At 44.9% G+C, this 20,370-nt stretch overlaps 1 protein-coding gene across 2 annotated transcripts in view; it reads left to right on the forward strand.

Moving 5' to 3' along the window:
- Nucleotides 1-14,315: 14,315 nt before the first annotated feature.
- The window catches only part of GAB1 (GRB2 associated binding protein 1), a gene marked incomplete at both ends in the record, with an annotated part of 130,265 nt that continues 124,210 nt past the window's right edge, over nt 14,316-20,370 (forward strand). For both annotated transcript variants that reach the window (XM_080697882.1, XM_080697883.1), the window contains one exon: nt 14,316-14,387. In XM_080697882.1, coding sequence (XP_080554008.1) covers nt 14,316-14,387 — 72 coding nt within the window. The remainder of the gene's footprint in view (nt 14,388-20,370) is intronic.

Consider the following 20,370-nt stretch of genomic DNA (forward strand, 5'->3'; position numbering starts at 1 on the left):
TAGCTTGGGGGTCAAATGCCCCTGGGTTCCATCCCCAGACCCACAAAAAGAATTAAAATTAAAAAATAAAAATAAAAATTTAAATAGGGCTGGGGACCAGTGTTGCTCAGAGGTAAAATGCCCTTGGATTCAATCCTCAGAAAATGCACACACACACACACACACACACACACACACACACACACACACGATAGACACATTAGCGCCCACTAGTAGCACTCCAGCACTCTCCTCTCCCTCCCCATTCCTGTACCTGCACACCACAAGGTAACCAGTCTCTGGACTTCCACAGATAAGTTTTGCCTAAAATTTCCCTTTAGGCCTTTAGTCCTTTTTCCTCTTATTGGGTTGACTTTATTTATTTATTTATTTATTGGCACTAGGGATTGGACCTGGAGGGCATTCTACCTTTGAACTACACCCTCCCAGCCCTGCTTCCTATTTTTTTTTAATCTTGAAACAGGATCTCTTGTGTTTACTGAGGCTGTCCTCAAACCTGTGGTCTTCCTGTCTCATTCTCCCTTGTACTGGGATTCTAGCCATACATCACTGTGCCTAGCTCTTTTAACAGTTTTATTGAGGTATAATTGACATGCATCAAAGTACAGGTATTTAAAGTGTCCAAGTTACTGGATGTGGTGGTTCACGTCTATAATCCCAGTATTTGAGAGGCTGAGACAGGAGGATCACAGATTCAAGGACAGACTCGGCAAATAGTGAGCTTTCTATCAACCTAGCTAGACCCTGTTTCAAAAGTAAAAATAAAATAGGGGTGGGAGTTTAGCTCCGAGGTAGAATACTCCTGAATTCAATCCCAGTATCAAATACAAACAAATAAAGCATACAATATAGTAAGTTTGGGCCCATGTACATGCTATGAGACATCAGTACAGTAAAAACAGTGAACAGGCCCATTCCACCTAACCCCAGGCACCCTGATCTCTCCTCTGTCACAGACGAGCTTGTATTTTCTAAGCCCTACCAATGGGATCGCAAGGCCTGCCTGGCTTCTTTCATTAAACCTAAGGATGTGGACATTCATTCATGTCATTACATGTCTCTCTAGCTCATTGAGTGGCATCCTATTATAGATATGACTACCCCATACTTTCTCTTTTTTTTTTTTTTTGTGGTACTAGGGATTGAACTCGGGGGCATCCTACTCTGAGCTCCATCCCCAGCTCTATTTTTTATCCTTTATTTTGAAACAGGGTCTCACTAGTTGTGGAGTGTCTAAATTGCTGAGGCTGTCCTCGAACCTACAATCCTCCTGTCTCGGCTTCTCAAGGATTACAAGCATGCACCATCACGCCTGGCTGTTCTCATATGTTATCTCTTGAACTATTGGTGGGCGTTTAGGTTATTTCCAGCTTGGGACTACTTTAAGCTGGAGGGAACATTTGTCTCAAAGCCTTTGTATGGGCATATCTTGGGTAAATATTTGAGAGTAGAATGTCTAGTTCACAGGGTAGGTATATGTTTAATTTTGTAAGACACTTTCAAGACGGCTCATTTTGCATTCCCCAAAGCCAGGAGGACAGTTTTGATTGCTTAGTTTTCTTGTTGATGCCATGATCTATCTCTTCATCTATCTCTTCACCTCTTCAAAATATCTTTTATTTATTTATTTATTTATTTATTTATTTATTTATTTATTGTGGGTCTGGGGATGGAACTCAGGGGCATTCTACCTCCGAGCTACACCCCCTGCCCTGTTTTTTTATTCTTTATTTTGAAACAGGGTCTCACTGAGTTGCAGAGGGCCTCACTAAGTAGCTGAGGCTGTCCGCGAACCACGATCCTCCGGTCTCAGCCTCCCGAATGCTGGGATTACAAGTGTGCGCCACCACGCCCGTCTCTCTTCATAAGATATTCTAATACATGCATCTAATGGCATCTCATGATGATTTCAATTTGTATTTTCCTAAAAACTAGTGTTTTTGACAAAATCTCTTGATAGGCCAATTTGTCATTTGGAAGTCTTTTTTTAAAAGTTATTTGTCTGCGCAAATCTCTTCCGCACTTTTAAATCTGGACATCCTCCTGTTGTGGAGTGTGTATAGTTCACATATGGGCATTTATCAGAAGTGATTTGCAAAAGTTTTCTCCCAGTTTTAGACTCAACGTTTCACTCTCTTGGTAGTATCCTTCAAAGAGCAAAGATTCTCTGAGTGTGGTGGTGCACACTCATAATCCCAGGGCTTGGGAGGATGAGACTGGAGGATCACAGGTTTGAGAACAGCCTCTGCAAGTTTGAGAACAGACTCTCTCAACCTAGTGAGACTTTGTTTCAAAATAAAAATAAAGCCTGGCGTGGTGGCGCACGCTTGTCATCCCTGCGCTTGGGAGGCTGAGACAGGAGGATCACACAGGTTCGAAGCCAGCCTCAGCTACTTAGTGAGGCTCTCAGCAACTTAGTGAGACCCTGTTTCCAAATAAAAAAATATAAAATAGGTCTGGGAGTATAGCCTGGAGGTAGAAAGCCTCTGGGTTCCACCCTCAGTACCAAAATAAATTAATAATAATAATAATGTTAATAATAATAATAATAATAATAATAAATAAAATGGGCTGGGTGTGTATCTTGGAGGTAGAATGCCCCTGAATTCAGTCCCCAGTAACACACACACACACACACACACACACACACACACACACACACACAAAGAAGAAAAAATTCTCTCCAGCTGTAATTGCAATATTTGAGAGCCTGAGACAGAAAGATCAGTTTTGAAGCCAGACACAGCAATTTAGTAAGGATTTCAGTAACCTAGCAAGCCTCTGTTTCAAATAATTTTTTAAAGAAACAGTCTGGGGTGTGGCTCAGAGGTTGAATGCCGCTGTGCTTAATCTCAAGTGCCATATTAAAAACAAAACAACAACAAAAAAAGAGAAGATTCTTAATTCCCTTCCTTCCTTTCCTCCTTTCTTCCTTTCTTCTCTGTACTGGGGATTGAACCTGGAAGCATTCTACTGCCAAGCCACACTCCTAGACCTATTTTATTTCTTATTTGAAAGTAGGGTCTCACTAGGTTGCTGAAAGCCTAGCTAAGTTGCTGAGGCTAGTTTGAACCCTCAGTCCTCCTGTCTCAGTCTCCCAAGTACTGGGATTACAAACTTCTGCAACCATGCCTGGCTCTTTTTTTTTTTTTTTTTTGGTGGTACTGGGGATGGAACCCAGGGGCCTTCTACCTCTGGGCTACACTCCCAGACCAATTTTATATTTTATTTGGAGACAGGGTCTCTTAATCCAGCTGAGGCTGGTTTCGAACCTGCACGATACTCCTGTCTCAGCCTCCCAAGCGCAGGGATTACAAGCATGCGCCACCACGCCTGGCTTTTTTTTTTTTTTTTTTTAATAAGTCATGTTTTGGGTATCACACCCAGGAGTTTTTTGCCTAATTCAATATCATGTGGATTCTCCTATATTTTCTTCTAGGAAATTTTTTTCTTTTTCTTTTTTTTTTTTTTTTACAGGTTTTACATTTATGTCTGTGATCTGCTGTGAACATATCTGTGCATACACTGCAAGGTAAGAATCAAAGCTTTGGTTTGTTTGTTTTTGCACTTGAATGTTTCATTGTTTCGGGATCAATTATTGAAAAGAGTTTCCTTTCTTCTTTGAATTGCCTCTGTACCTTTGTCAAAAATCAATTGACTATGTCTGTGTGGGTCTGTTTCTTGACTTATTCTGTTCCATTAGTCTGTTTGTCCATCTTGATATCAATACTACACTGTCTTCATTATTATGGCCTTATAATAAATATTGAGGTCAAGTGGTATAAATCCTCTTTGTCCTTTTTCAAAGATGTTTAAATATTCTGGGTCCTTTACATTTCCATGTGAATTTTAGATTCAGCTTGCAATTTGTATGTATGTATGTATGTATGTATGTATGTATGTATGTATTGTGGTGCTAGGGATTGAACCCAGGGGCATTTTACCTCCAAGCTACATCCCCAGCCTGATTATTTTTTTATTATTATTATTTTTTTTTGCAGGTCTGGGGATGGAACCAGGGTCATTCGACCTTCAAGATATACCCCCTGCCCTATTTTTTATTCTTTATTTTGAAACAGGGTCTCACTGAGTTGCCGAGGGCCTCACTAAGTAGCCGAGGCTGGCCGCGAACCCAGATCCTCCTGTTTCAGCGCCACTATTCCTGGCTTGATTCATATGTGTGGTTTTTTTTTTCAATATGCAGAAGTTAGGGAGTCATTGGGATATAACAGGAACTTTAGATAATGGGAGGAGAAATTCCAGTGGAGCCAAGGAGGTGGTCTAGGGAAAGGGGAGGCAGAGGGAAGAGCAACGAAGGAATCACTTCCATCAACACTATGTAGATATATGAGAATACCAATGTCAATCTCAATACCCTGTATGGGGAAGGGAGCCGGGGAAAAACCCACCGAGTGCTGTGTGCGTGTATGTCATGATCACTACGAACTACAATATGATGTGAAACTAAAATGCACCAAGAAAAGTATTTAAAAAAGAAAAGAAAATGTGTGTGTGTGTGTGTGTGTGTGTGTGTGTGTGTGCGCGCGCATGTGTGCGCATGTTATTTTCCAGTGGGGGTTTATTCAGCCCTGAAGAATAAAATTATGTAATTCACAGGAAAATGGAAGGAATTTGGAAGGATTACTTTAAGCAAAATAAGCCAGATTCATATACTTATATGACCCTTAACTTATATGTGGAAGCTAGAGGGGGAAAAAAGAAAAGAAAGGAAGGAGTATCTCATAAAAATAGAAGGGAGACCAATAAAGTAGAGGAAGGGGACCAGTGGGAGAGGACAAAGGAGAAGAGGAGGCACTGGGGGATGAAAATGACCAAATTATGTATGTGCATGAAGAAATATGTAATATATGTACCCATAATGCATCAATAAAAAGAAGGAAAATTTTAGCCGGGTGTGGTGATGCATGCTTGGAATCCAGGCACTTGGGAGGCTAAGACAGGAGCATCGAGGGTTTGTGGTCAGCCTCAGCTACTTAGTGAGGCCCTCTGCAACTTAGTGAGACCCTGTTTCAAAATAAAGAATAAAAAATAGAGCCGTGGTTGGTACTGCTAGGAGGTAGAATGCCCTAAGTTCCATCCCCAGTACTGCAGAAAAAAAATAAGAGAAGGAAAAATTGATTTATTGAGGTATTGAATATTTTTGCTTTCCTATAAATATATTGAGCTATGTTCTGGAACCTAGTTACTTGGAAGTCATTTGAACATAGAAGTTTTGCTTTTAAGTTTTCTTTTACTAGACCATAGCAGCATGTAGTTAATTTTATACCACTACCGAGACAAAATTCTTCAGAGAACTTTACAGTACCCCCATAAATGATGATGTTGTCTGTTCCAGCAGGGAGAAGGAATATTTCCAACTAATATAATCCCCTGGCGATTTTGAGCCCTTTCCTGTTTCCTAGGACCAAGTAGTTTCGCCACCTGCATCTGCTAAACAGAATTCAGCTGAAGGCCTTAGGAGACCGCTCGCGCGGGGCTCTCCAGGGCCTTCTCTTTGGAGGCTTTCCTGTCTGGTCGTCTCTACTGTAGTCTCTAAGGGCATCGGCCTCTCCAGAACCCCACTTCCATATTCTCAGCTTGGAGAGACTGCCAAGCTCCTGGTGCTGCGTCCTAGGAGGTCTCCGCAGGTGGTGCACTGGGAGATCCCTGGAACTTACCTTGTTTCCCGTCTTCAAGAATTCCTGCCCTCCGTAGCTTGATGTCTATTGTCATGAAAATTGTTGCTTCATGCATTTGGTTTTTACTGCAAACATTTTTTTTTCAATAAGGCAGGTAAATTTAGTCTTTTACTCCCATCTCGGTTGGAAGCTGCAGTTTTGAGTTGGGTTGCCTGTATCTTTTTATTGATTCTAGGAGTTTAGCAAGCTCTTTGGCAATTATGTATATTGAACTGTCTTCCTTCATTCTATGACTTGTTTTTGTAGTCTCTCCCCCCACCCCGTGTGTGTGTGTGTGTGTGTGTGTGTGTGTGTGTGTGTATTACTGATGATTTTACCCCAGGGGCATTGCATTTCTGAGCTTCACCTCCAGCCCTTTTTTATTCTTTTATTTGGAAACAGGACCTCACTAAGTAACTGAGGCTGGCTGCGAACCTGTGATTCTCCTGTCTCAACCTCGCAAGTACTGTGATTACAAGCCTGTACCACCATCCCTGGCGAGAGTTTTATTTTTTCATCGAGTAATCACAAAGAGATTTTGTTGGGGTTGGGGACTTGGCTCAGTGGCAGAGCACTTGCCTAGCATGCCCTACACCTTGCATTTGATCCTCAGCCTTGAAAAAAAAATTTTTTTTAAAAAGAAAAAACAAACAGCAGCAACAAACCAAAGCAATAGAACTCAAGGAGATTTACTTAAATTTTTTTATTAAAACTGTCTTTTTATCAAAGCTAGTGACCTAAATTTTAGAATATTAGGTTAGAAATAGAAGTATGCAACTCAGGCAGTGATAGCATAGTATATTTCAATGTATTCTACCCCCTAATAATTATAATGGAAATATTCTAAATGCAAGCACTGTTTTATTTTCTTGTCAAAAGATAATTGTCAGCCAGGTGTGGTGGTAAATGCTTGTACTTCCAATACTTGGGAGGCTGAGACAGGAGGATCACAGATGCGCGGCCAGCCTCAGCTACTTAGTGTGGGCCTCCACAACTCAGTGAGACCCTGTTTCAAAATAAAGAATAAAAAATTGGAGCCAGGCATGGTGGTGCCCACCTGTAATCTCTGTGCTTGGGACACTGAGACAGGAGGATCGCAGGTTTGAGGATAGCCTCAGCAAGTAGTGAGACGCTCATGAACCTAGTGAGATCCTGTTTCTAAATAAGAAATAAAATTGGGCTGGGGGTGTAGCTCGAAGGTAGAATGCTTTTGAGTTCAACTTCCTAACACACACACACACACACACACACACACACACACACACACACGATAATTGTCTAGGCCGGGCGTGGTGGAGTACACTTGTAATCCCAGTAGTTGGGAAGCTGAGACAGGAGGATGGCAGGTTCATAGTCAGCCTCAGTTTATTGAAGTTCTCAGCAACGTACAAGACTCTGTTTCTAAATAAAAAATAAAGGGCTAGGGGTGTAGCCTGCAGGTAGAAGGACTCTAGGTTCCACCCCCTAGTACCAAACACACACACAAAAGAAAATATAATTGTCTTGCTAAATACAAATTTTATTTCAAGCATAACTTTAAGATTTAAACACGACTTCCTCAGAAATGTTTATATGAGTGAAAATTTCAGTTAATAAAGCTTAATTTTGAATTGTTATTAATATTATTTTCAGTTCTGGGGGTTGAACCTAGGGACATTCTATCTCTGAGATACATCCCTAGCCCTGTTATTTATTTATTTATTTGGAAAGTATAGCTCTTTCTTTTTTTCTATTTTTTTCTTTCTTCTTTTTGCTTTTTTTGGTGGTACTGCGGTTCCTGCAAGCCCTTCTACCTTCGGGCTACACTCCCAGACCTATTTTATTTTTGGAAACAGGGTCTTTTAAGCCAGCGCGGCTGGCTTCAAACCTGCGCGATCCTCCTGTCTCCGCCTCCCAAGCGCGGGGATTACAAGCGTGCGCCACCATGCCCGGCTTTTTATTTTTATTTTGAGACAGGGTCTCACTAAATTGTAGAGGGCCTCACTAAGGAGATGAGGCCGGACTTGAACTTCAATCCTCCTGTCTCAAGTGGCCTGCCACCATCCCCCGGCTAAATTATTTGTTAATGAAAAGACATTAAGTGGCTTTTGTCTTTTAAGGCATACATTTTTAAAATAAATTTTGTTACAAAAATAATACATTGGTCAATGATCAAATAAGCGTAAGATAAATGAAAACAATTTTTTTTGAAAGAAAAGTAATCCCATCTTTAGGGTAATGATGCAAAACAGTTGGTCACCTTTTGGAGATTGGTTATACTGAAGAACTTTCCTACCCAAGCACCTTGACTCTAGCACCTTCGCTGGTTGCCATGTTGGCAGAGCCAACATAAAGCTGGATCTGCCAGTCATCTGATCACAACCCTTCACTAGATTGATTGATGATTCATTCATTCATTTATTTGGCAGTTCATATTAAGTATGTAGTAAATTCCAGACGCTCTGCTAGGCAGTAGATATACAGACAAACTAAACAGACAAAAATAGAAACTGTCCTTCTCCATAGAGTTCACCATCAAGTGAGAGAGGCAGGTAGCAATACAATAACCTCGCCGACGGATGTTCAACACCTTGATACGCATTCCCAAGAGGCTCGCTGCGCAGCGGGATAGTCGGGAATATGACTCAACTCGGGGCATGGGAAAAAGTTTTCCCGTGGGAGAGAAGGGCGATTGGGATCTGAAGGGTGGGCATGAACGAACCAACCTCAATAAAATCAAGGGGGATGGCAGCCTTCCAAGCAGAGCAATGGCCAGAACAGAGGCCTGGCAGCGGGAAGGGAGAAGAGCCTGTGTGAGGATGGGCACACACTGGCAGCTCCTGTGAAGGATTCTGGTCTTTATCTGTGATCAGTGGGCAGCCATTACGGTGAGCGTATGTGCGTGTTTCATAGGCATTGCTCTGACTCAAAAGTGGAGAATCTATTGATCAGAGGAAAGAGGATGGACATACACGAAGTAGAAATGGCCAGCTGGCCATGGTGGTGCACTCTTGTAATCCTAGCATCTGGGAGGCGGAAACCGGAGGATGGTAGTTTGTGGCCAGCCTCAGCTATTTAGCGAGGCCCCTTGCAACTCAGTGAAACCCCGGTTCAAAAAATAAATAAATAAATAAAAAATAATGGCCAGAACTCCAGATGGAAGATGAACTAGCTTGAGAAGGAGTGACAGTACAGAGGAATGGATGGGAGGGAAGGGTCCCAGAGGCAAGCCCTCCTCTGTTTAGCTGTGGGTGGGGGGCAAATGATGAATGAGGACGACAGATGAAAAATGATTCCAAAGAGCTATCCACAGAGACCGGAGGAGGACACTAGTCTGGTGAGTCCTGGGGAAGAGGGCATGATTCTGACTTGGCATATTTTGCGAAGCCAAGTCGCGATGTCAAGAAAGCAGGAGGATTTAGGGTTGGTTGGTTCAGAAGAGAACTGGGCTAGGGCTGGAAGTGTGCAGCATCTATATGCACACAGTCGTTGCTGCCCTCACTCACAAGAAAGCACAGGATGAGAAGAGAGGGGGTTCCAGAGGCGGTAAAAGAAGAACTCAGAAAGAACCCCGAGAGGAAGCAAGCAGACAGGAAGGTTTGAAGACTGTGTTGGTTCAGAGATGAAGGGTAGGTACGGAGTGGTTTTGGACAAAGAGGGTGACCCAGGAAGACTAAAAATTGCATGTCTGATTTAATGATCCGGGGTTCATTGTCAAGACTGGCAAGAGTCAGAGAGGAGAGGGATGGATGGTAGTCAGAATAAAGCAGGTAAATGCGAGATACGGAACTGGAGGCAAAGACTATATCAATTAATAGGAACCTAGCTATGAAGGCAGAGAGAGAAGATCATAGCTAAAACGCTTTATAGAATGTAGAGGAATTTTTGCATATTTTTATTAGGAGGGAAGCCTTCTAAGTTTAAAAGGTGATAATTTAACTCAAAGTTCAATTAAAAATGAACCGTAATCTACTGCCTTAATCTTTTTCAAATAGACTGCAACTGTCTTTCATTTTATTTATCCAACAATTTATTCAGAAGAATAGTGCTAATGTTAGGAAAGAATGAAATAACCTGCAAGCGCATATTATCAACAATTTCATGTAAGATTCAGCTTACAATAGCTATTATATAGCTATATACATTTTTTGTCGGTACTGGGAGTTGAGCCTGTGGCATTTTGCCTCCAAGCTATACCCCTAGTCCTTTTTTATTTTGAAACAGGGTCTCACTAAGTTTCTAAGGGTCTCACTAAGGTCATATTCATTCTCTCTCTCTCTCTCTCTCTCTCTCTCTCTCTCTCTCTCTCTCTCTGGTACTCCTTGAAATCCCAGCCCGTTTTATTTTTTATTTTGAAACAGTCTCACTAAATTCCTGAGGCTAGCCTTAAATCTGTGCTCCTTCTGTCTCAGCCTCTGAAATACCGGGATTACAGGCATGCAGCGCCATGCTTTACTGCATATTCTTGTTCATTAAAAGGACTCTCCAAAGTGTATAAACTACAGGTCCCAGCAAACCAAGATCTCCTCTTGCAGATAGGTGAGGATCTAGTTGAGGTCTGCAATCACGATTCTCTAGAGTGGCTGTGCTTGACTCCTTGGGTGCAGGAGGAGACAGCAGACATGGGTCCCCTCAGAGTTGGGGCTTTGTGAGATAGGGGCATGCTTTCGGCCATGTGGACCACAGAATCTAAACCATGGGCGAGGAAGAGAGGAGAGGGCTGATGGATCATGAGAAACCAGAGGTGTCGGTACCTAGAAGAAGCTGTTAACAAGGAGAGATTGCACCGGAAAAAGTTGAAAAATCAGGTTGGGAGCTGCGTGGTTGATAATGAAGCCCACAAGGAGGACAGTCTGATGTGGTTTGAAGGGCACAGGAGATAATATGGTCATTTGCTTTAAAAAAAAAAAAAAGAAGTATGAACTTGAAGCCTTTCGGGACTCTAATCTCACCCAAGGCTAATGTCTTCCTCATTTCGTAGCTATTGTTCCTGAGAAGTCCCTTCCAGCCTGAGGACCTACCTGTGCACCTGGTCGTTGTTGTTTTGTTTGGAATACTCTCTTCCAGGCCAGGCCAACTTTGGCTTGTCCTGAGCTCTCCGTTTAAAGCTTTGTCCTCCAAGTACTAACCAGGCCCGACCCTGATTAGCTTCAGCTAAGCACAGAATGAGAAGAGACACATGTTTTCTCTAATATGCCCAAACTCGAGACTATTAAGAATACCAGAGGGACTCCAGATAACAGAGGGGAAACAGCAAAGCTGAAATGGAAGGGTAGGAGAGGAAGAAGGCTGAGGTTGAGGAGCTACGCATATTAATGGAATATGCGTAAGAGTATGAACACAGCATGGTCAACCTGGACACTCATTGCTGGGAGGGGAGAAGGGGAAGTGGGGAGGAGAAGGCACCAAGCACAGTGTGAATGTGTGCCATTTTCCATATGATCCACATAAAAAATAAAATAAAAAATAAAATAAAAATAATAAAGTCTTGCCCTTAGGGGAGGTCTTTCCCAACATACCCCTCTCCCCACTTCCTCTATTATATGCCCAAACAAGACTCTATTATTTTTCTTCCATAGCATTTATCAACTAAATTATAGATGTTACGGGGTTAAATATTTATTTAAAAAAAGTTGGCTTTTTTTTTTTCCCCTCTAGAATAGACAAGGGCAGGAACAAGTCCGGCTTTCCTCTCTATTGTATCCCAGATCCTTAGGGACTTGCAAATACTAGACATTCCATGAATATTTGCTGGATGAACAAAATTTAATATACTGTGTAATAGCATACCTTAGCATACCCATTAATGCAGAAAGATATAAAATGAGGTTTAACAAGCCATGCATGATGGAGCATGCCTGTGATCCCAGTACTTGGGAGGCTGAGACAGGAGGATCGCAGGTTTCCGTTTTAAAAGGACTTTTTGATTAGAGTAGAGAGGGTTGGGCATGGTCTGTGTGTGCTGGGATTTTGGTCTTGTCACCCCCCCCCCCCCCGCACCTAATTTCTTGCTACCAACTATAACCTTTTCAAACGCAGAGAAACTCCTGAATATGAATTTTGTATTCCTAAGAAAATGCTCGAGGTTAGTTTTTCCAGAAACATTCATTTATTTTCTTATATTTTTAGCACTTTTATCTGATTACTTGTATTATCCTCTAAAATTTCTTTTGAGGCTTTGTTTCAAATATCTTGGAACATATAGTTCGATTGCAGAATCACATTAAACTTGGGATCATACACCTGCTGAAGTCAACAGTTAACTACTCAAGGATGGCAGAGTCTATCCATTGCTAACTGGGGCTCCTCGGACCCAGCGAACATACACCCTGCCTAAGAAGTGGAACACAACACAGTCTTTCTTTTGGAGGGGTTGCAGCTTGATCTGCTCACATATTTAAAAAGGAATTGTTTTGGTTTGGTTTATCAGCCACCACAAAAATATCACACTCTCTTGGGTTCTACAAAGCCTGAAAACTTAAGAAAAACAACAAAGAAAAGCAAACCCCTCAACACCTACTATGAACCTGGTATTGAAAATTCAATCGGTTCTAATTTTTATTAAAATTCTGCAAAACTGGTATTATTAAATCATTCCTATTTCACAATTTCAGGAAAAACTCGGAGACATGGTGTAATTAATTCAAGGACACAGCCATTACACTGATAGTCCTGCGAAATGGATTCCAGAACTGGAATAGGCTCAGTCCTCGCGGTACTTTATGTGCCTGCCAAAAGACGAAGGCTCCAAACCTCAGTGAAGCAGGTCACTTCTGATGGGCTGTCTACTAAAGATGCCACTTAGATCAGCTGAAGACAGCATCACAACACCAGCTTCATTTTCTGATAATATCTTGCTGGTTTACTTAAAAAATTCTATTTCCAAAGTGTCCTTTATGATGAGAGTAACAATATTAATGCAGTTACTGGACGACGAAGCCCATTCATGATTGTGTAATGGGGGTGTCTCTCACCAGCATCCCAGCCTGGGAACTGGATCTTGCAAAACCAATGGGCTCTCCCGTTGGTGCAACTTGGGTTGTAGGAACCTTTGCTGCTTCTTTAGAAGTACTCTTTTTATTTGTCCGCAACACAAATCTTATCTGCTTTCTTTACATCTTTCAAACTTGATTTAATTCTTCCCCAAGGAAGGCTCCCCTCGGGGACCTTTGTCTTGTCACCTCCTCAGCACCTAATTTCTTGCTCCAGTCTAGAACATTTTCAAACACAGAGGAACTCCTGAGAATGCTGTGTTAGTGAGGAAATGCCTGAGGTTGTTTTTCAGAAATACTCATTTGTTTCTGAATATTTGTAGTAATTTTATCTAAACACACACACACATACATATATATGATCTCTCTCTCTCTCTCTTTCTACCTCCGAGCGATACCCTCAGCCCTATGTTTAATTCTTTATTTTGAAACAGGATCTCACTGAATTGTAAAGGGCCTCACTAAGTAGCTGAGGCTGTCCGCGAACCTTTATCCTCCTGTCTCAGCCTCCCAAATGCTGGGATTACAGGCGTGCGCTACCACGCCCGGCTGGAAAATACATTTCTATTACAGGGTGATGTTGCACTCGGGACCTGGTATAACAATTATAAAACGCACAAGTAGGCAAGGATCCCTTTCCTATCCTACATCCCCAGGGCTGATTTTCAGCAAACACAAAGTCCAGTGGAAGAACGAAGCAACCAAAGGTGGGCGTGTGAGCCCTCGACGCGCCCCAGAGCTAGACCCTATTGAATCCTGTGGCCCCACTAAGGCTCCCACCACTCTGGCAAGACTGCCCCGAGTGGCAGCCTTGGGGCCCCCCTCGGCCCGCCCCTCCAGGCCGGTGGCCGTGGTGCCATCCTTCGTGCCCCTGCTCGCAGCCCCTCATCTCCAGCGGTGGGGACCGGTGGGATGGCGGCCCCCCAGGGGTCGCGTGGAGCGAACCCGGCCCCCCGGACTCCAGAGGGGGCGCGCAGGACCAGCGCCGCCCGGGCAGGCGGGCAGGGCCAGCGCGCCCAAGGCGCCCGGCGGGTCCCAGGACCCCGCGCCGCCCGCGGGACTACAGCTCCCAGGGTGCCTCTGGGACCGGCGCCTCCGCCCTCGCCGCGCCCTCCCGCGCAGTCCCTCCTCCCGGCCCTTGTTGTTTTGGCTGGACGCCGTCCCCGGCGGAGTTTCAGAGAAAGTCTGGGCAGAAACCCGAGCCGGGCGGGTCGTGGGAAGGGGCGGAGGAGCGGCCGGCGGCGGCGCCGAGCCGGAAGCGGGGACGCGGGACCTGCGCGCGGCGGGAGGCGGCGGCGGAGCTGGGGCCGGGGCGAGGGACCCTCCCGGGGCCGGGGCGAGGGACCCTCCCGGGGCCGAGCCGGGCGCTGCCGCCGCGGGGGCCGCCCCGCCGCCCTCCCCGGGCCCGAGCGGAGCCGCGCGGAGCCGAGCCGAGCGCCGCGCGGGACGCCCTTGCGCCCCGAGCCCGTGCGCCCGGGACCGCGATCGCGCCCCGCCGCCGCCGGAGTGGCCGGCCAGCCCGGGGCCCCGCGCCCGGCCGAGGGGGCCCGCGAGCGCGCGGGGCCCGGCCGCCCCGTCGGGGAGGCGAGGTCCCCGGCCGCGCGCCCTGCAGGCGCCTGCAGCGTCGGGAGCGCGCCCACCGCCCCCAGCCCGCCCGGCGTGCACCATGAGCGGCGGCGAAGTGGTCTGCTCCGGGTGGCTCCGCAAGTCCCCCCCGGAGAAAAAGTTGAAGCGTTATGTAAGTAGAGGGCCCGGGCGCCCAGACCCCTCTCCGCAGCCTTGGGGCGCTCGGCCCTCCGCCGCCCTCCCTCCCTGCAGGCTGGGGACCCGGTGCCGGTCCCTCCGCCCCAGTCTGCCGGGCCGGGCAACTTCTAGCTCCACATTCAGACGGGCCTGGTTGCACCCAGGGAGGTTCCAGATTCCCAGCTCCAAGCCGTCTGCATGAGTTTTGTGCGATTCCTTTTGGCACGGGTGGGGTGCAACGGGGAGGGCAGCCTTCTTTTTTAAGGTTTGCATCTAGTTCTGATGGGGCTGATGGGTTCTACATTTCCCCGCGCCAGGACCACCGCTGAGACAGTCGCGGTCCTCCGTCCTCCTTGGGGAGCAGCGCGGGCCCCTTCTCCCCGGTGGTGGGAGGTGGATTGCGGGAAGCGAGCGGTGGACCCGAGGGATAGGCAGCGGAGACGTGCAGCTCAAAGGCGCGCACCGGGGAAAGAAAGAAAAGTTTTTTTCTTTTCTTTTTTTTTTTTTTCCCCCCCGCGCCCTACCGTTTGCTCAGCAGGGTTCGCATTTTTCGCGGTTTAGAATTGAGAGACTTTGGAGTTTGGCCCGGGAGTCCTGGCGGTTGGATTCTAGGCGAAGGCGCTGGGGGTAGCCTGGTAGCTGGTTTTCGGGCCCTTTGGTCGCGCTGTCAAGCCCCGCAGGAGGGGCCAGCAGAAGCCAGCAGGGATTTCTGTGTGTCAGACTCTTTCCCAGGGCACCAGAGTGGCTTAAGTGGTATTTGTGTAATTGATACAAGATGCTGAAACCGTTTTAGCTCTTAGGAAAAATATTCCTTGGGAAAAAAACCAACCTCTCTTTATTGGGAATCTGAGCCCTCTTCGGGAGTTTCTTATCCTCCCTCCCCATTGATTCTTTTTATCTCTGCCCCCTGCAAAGGAAAGAAATGGCACTTTGTCCCAGCATCGGGGAGGAGTAATTTTCTAATAAAATGTGTTTCCGAATGCAAAATTTGCACTCCGTTTAAGCCTTAAGTGGAACCTGTTTCTTGTCGAAGGCTATCTACACCCAGTACTGAGCTCAAGTTAATCCCATTAGTCACTGTTTGTTTGCATAAAACAGGGAGAAGTGAAATATTTAACTCTGCTGACAAGTCACGAGCGAGTTTCTGGTTTCCTTTCTGCCAGAATTTGTTATAGACAAGTAATTTCATTAAAGGACTTCATGCCACGAATCTTAAGGAAAGCCCAGCAGAAATGTTGGAACCTTTCAAATCCTGACTCTTCTTACCTGAATATCCTGGTAAAGATGTTGACCCCCACCCTCCCCAAACTGAGAGTGGTGGTGGATTTTGTCAGCTCTGCATTCTAAAGAGATTGCATGTGTGTGAGAGTCGAGGAGGTGGGAGGTAGAGTTTTGTTTTGAGAAGAAAGTTTTAGGAAGGACCTAGACCTAAGCAATAGGGTTTGGGGAGGAACTAAAGAATAGTATATTGGCTAAACTCGATTGCGATAATAGAGATTTAATGCCTTCTTATATTAGAAAATACAGTAAGGAAAAAAAAAGTTCTGCCTCTTGGGCTTGCAATTTAATGTAATATGGACAAGGAAGAAAAATCAACCCCAAAGATTGTCTTAACAAGTACCAGAAAAAGGGGGGATAGTGTAATAAATATGTGTGTATATATTGATAGATGCTTGTGTATGATGATAGCAGGATTTTGAGGCAGGTATTATGTGTTTTACAGCAGAGAAAACAGGCTCAAAAACCCAAACATGCCGGAGGCAGGATTTGAACCCAGATCTGCCTGACCGACTGGGCTATAAAAGGTTAACGAGTCTCTGCTAGTTCAGTTCAGAAGTGGAGCCCTGACTAGGTCATTTCTAAAGGTCTCTTCAGACCTTAACTTTCTGTAAGCGCGTGAGTGTTAGTGGAGACTGAGAAAGAGCGGTGTGGGTCAGATGCACAGTCCCAGAAACACAAGTCCCAGTCTTTGCCTGCAAGTAGTTTTCAGAGTCTTCAGGACAGAGAGACAAACACTTGAGACAGTCGGCCAACAGTGCAGTGTTTTTTTTTTAAATCTGTGTGTCTTAGGTGAGTGGTTTGGGGATTTTAATAGATGTTTGGAGGCACAAGCTACTTGAGAGAGGTCTCTAAACTGTTTTCAGCAGAGGGATGAATGTGCCTGACAGCCCGGGGAGCCCAGGGGCCGGGGTTCCTTGCTTGGTGTAGGCCACAGTTCTCTTGACACCCTGCTGTGTGAAGTGGGCGGGGTGCTCCAGGAGACTGGAGGGGGCTGGGAGGATGACCTAAGAGTATTGTGAATCCAATGAGGCTGGCCTTAAATCTTTACTGTTACATTTGCTGCCCCCTCCCTTGCCCCAGGTTTTAACATTCTCAGATTATTGATCCTTTGGTTTTGGTATTCGAACTTGACTGTTCAGCTAATGTGACTTCGAACAAGGAAGGTAGCGGCCAGTCTACGTCCATTTCTCCTGCTTATTTTCTTTTCACATAAGAATCTTTATTTTCTGGATGAAAGGAAACATTGGCGGCTGTCCAACAGGCAGAATATTGCTTGGTACCAGTTTTAATTTTTAAATTCCTTTGTAGTTCTGGGGATTGAACTTCAGGCCCAGCACTTGTTATCTCTGAGCGATGCCCTGAACCCTCGGTAATGGTTTTCAATGAGCAAAAAGCTATCCTGTATGCTTAGTATTATAATTATGGAATAAGGCTTCAGAGAGTGTGAATATTGTGATTTTGCTGGGAGATGTCACACACAGGACCCGGACAATTGTCTCGCTGCTTACAGTATTTATAGGGTAGCTTACACACTGATTAAGCTGATCCTTGAGGGCTTGTGAGTGACAAAAGTTTGTGTTAGGTTTATCATTAAAGCCATCTTGTCGGGCGTAGTGGTGCACGCCCATCATCCCAGCAGTACTTGGGAGGCTGAGGCAGGAAGATCACAGGTTTGAAGCCAGCCTCAGCTACTTGTGAGGCCCTCTGCAACTTAGTGAGACCCTCTTTCAAAATAAAGAATAAAATAGGGCCGGGGGCTGTAGCTCAGAGATAGAATTCCCCTGGGTTCAATCCCCAGCAACACACACACACACACACACACACACACACACACACAACCATCTCAAACTACAGCCCCCAGTGAATTCTAGTTTCTCCGCTATTTTTTTTTTTTTTTTGTCTGCTGTGGGTAGTGCTGTTTCTTTACATGCTGGTGTGTTCATCTGATAAGAAAAGCTTTCTTGAATTTCCTAAAGTGTGTGAGTGATGGAAGATAAAAGAAAAGTGAGAGTCATGATAGTCAAGAACACACATTGTCTCTTCTTTTTTTCTTCCTTTAAATTTTTTTTTTTCTGTATTTGAAAAAGGACAAGGATTTCTTGAAATGTCTCATTCTCTGAAGTCTTAAAAGTTCTGGAAATGGAGGTGGACATTTGCATGCTCCTTTTTCTCTCTCCAGTTTTGCCACTGCGGTGTTGCTGTTCCATCTTGTGTTATATGTTAAACAGTTGCTTTTTACTTTGCTCAGGCTCAGAGTGTAATCTTGTCTAGAGGCTGTCACTAGGCTACCGAAAACAGGTAAATTCCTGGCAGCTTGCACTTCCCAGTGGTGGTTAGATTAAAAAAAAAAATTCTGTAACTGCCATATACTAAGTACATGTATCTAAGTGTGTACCATGTGGTATGGCGTGTAATGATCAAATCAGGATAACTAGCATTTTCCTCTCTTTAAACATCATTTCTTTTTTTGTGTGTTTGTGTGTGGTACTAGGGATTGAACCCAGGGGTGTTTTACCACTGAACTACACACTCAGCCCTATTTATTTTTTATTTTGAAATGGTCTTGCCCAGTGACCACACGCTGGCTTCGAACCTGCGCTCCTCCTATCCCAGCCTCTCAAGTACTGGGATTCCAGGCCGGTGCCACCTGGCCTTGGCTGACTTATCATCTTTGTGTTGGCAACCTTTGAACTCTTCTCTGGTTCTTTTATAAAGTAATAAGTAATTGTAGGTGCTCAGATCTTTTTTTTTTTTTTTTTAAGAATTAAAGAAATAATGGCGAGTTTTCATCAGGATTTGAAATTGTAGCTGGAATGAAACGCAAGTCTGTAAACAAAGGATTGCTTCCAGCCAGCTGGCTCTAGCACTACGTCGCAGGAGGAGCTTCCCTCTGGCCCGCCTCAAACCTGGACACAGAGGTGGGGCTCCTCTACAGCCGGCCGCCAGCATCCGCCAGGTGTGCCTGCGCAGCAGGAGAACCTGCTTCTGAGGCCCAGGCAAGGTGGCCTGCTAGCTGACAGCCAGCCTGGGAGCCAGGCCCCAGCCAGTGCTGGGGTGGGTAATCCGTACCCAGCTGGAGCTCTGGCTGCTCTGTGGCTGTCAATTAAGAGGACAGCTCTTATCTGGACTTTAAGAACACACTCCTACTTCTGGGAATGGGCCTAGAAACAGAAATAGCCTCTCCCCCTGGGTGGCCACCTGGCCTCTGATGTGGAGGATGGGGACCTGGAATACCCACATCTCCTGGGTTCCAGGAGAGCCAGGGATGGATCCTCAGGGTCAGTATAACAGAGAGGGCTGTGATGCCTGGGAGCCCTTCTCTCCCCATCCCCCTTTTGTGATTACTATTAGCAGTCAACAGATTGTGAAGTTTTATTTTGCTTGCAGTGAAGGAAGGAGCGTAATTACTGTGTGGAAGGAAAATTTTTTTTTTTTCTGACTTCATGTTAGTAAACAAATTCAAGTTCAATTCAAATTCCTGGTGTTTTCTTTTTACTTTTTTCAAGTGTGGCAGGACCATTGTTTCCATTAACAAAGATCTTCAACTAGCAATTACATTAAGCCTCTATAATAGTTAATGATAGTTAATTCTGTTGTGCCTGGGCTTAATGATAACTACAGAACTCTCCAAGTAAAATTTGCTGAATCCTTAAACCTGATTGCTGTCTTTGGGAATTCAGAATTATCATATGGAAGGTTTACAGTTTGGAGGGTAGTTGTAGAATAATGCTTATGAAAATTATTTATTCAAAGGATCATCTTTGGTCAAAATACAGTAACAGGCCAAGAATTATACTTGGATCATCTACTTGACAGCTGAATTGGTTATTTCCGTGTGTTTTGCTGTCATAAATCTGCCTAGGAAATATGTACGGACTAAGTAAAATTTTGTAATTTACAGTAAAGATACGTAGCCAAGGTCTTGATAACTTGCAGACTGAGAAAGTTTAAGAAGTGATGGCTTCAAAATATTCATTAAATGCCAGCACGCCCGGCCGAGGCAGGCAGGCAGAAAGGACCAGGTAGCTTTGCTACTTTCCTTGAGGAAATTAGATGCAGCCACTGATGCTTTTAATGAGCTTTTGTGCTGCTGTGGAAGGAAACTCATCCCGAGTATCAGGCCCAGGGTTGGACTCCTCACCCCTGTGATCACTAGACTGTTGGATCATTAGTTTCCTTATCTGTAAAATGGGGGGAGGAAAGGGCAGGAGATTATAGCCTAAACTTTCTTCTTTAAAAAATTTTTTTTTTGGGTACTGGGGATTGAACCCAGAAGCATTCTACCCTCAGCCATGTTTTACTTTTTATTTTGAAACAGGGTCTTGCTAAGTTGCTGAGGCTAGCTTTAAATTTGCCATCCTCCTATCCCAGCTTCCCAAGTACTGGGATTACAGGTGCAGGTGTGCATCACCACACCTGGCTCAGAAATATGTCTTTTTTTTTTTTTGAGGTCTGGGGATATAATCCAAGGGTATTCTATCTCTGAGATGCAACCCCCCGTCCTATTTTTTATTCTTTATTTTGAAACTCTCACTGAGTTGCACAGGGCCTCACTAAGTAGCCGAGCCTGGCAGTGAACCATGATCCTCCTGTCTCAGCCTCCCAAATGCTGGGATTACAAGCATGCGCCACCACGCTCGGCCGAGAAATATGTCTTAATTTATTGTTCATCTTAAATAGTAGTTCAGTGACTATGT

Source organism: Muscardinus avellanarius, assembly GCF_963383645.1.
Source record: "Muscardinus avellanarius genome assembly, chromosome: 6".
NCBI classification, from domain to species: Eukaryota; Metazoa; Chordata; class Mammalia; order Rodentia; family Gliridae; genus Muscardinus; species Muscardinus avellanarius.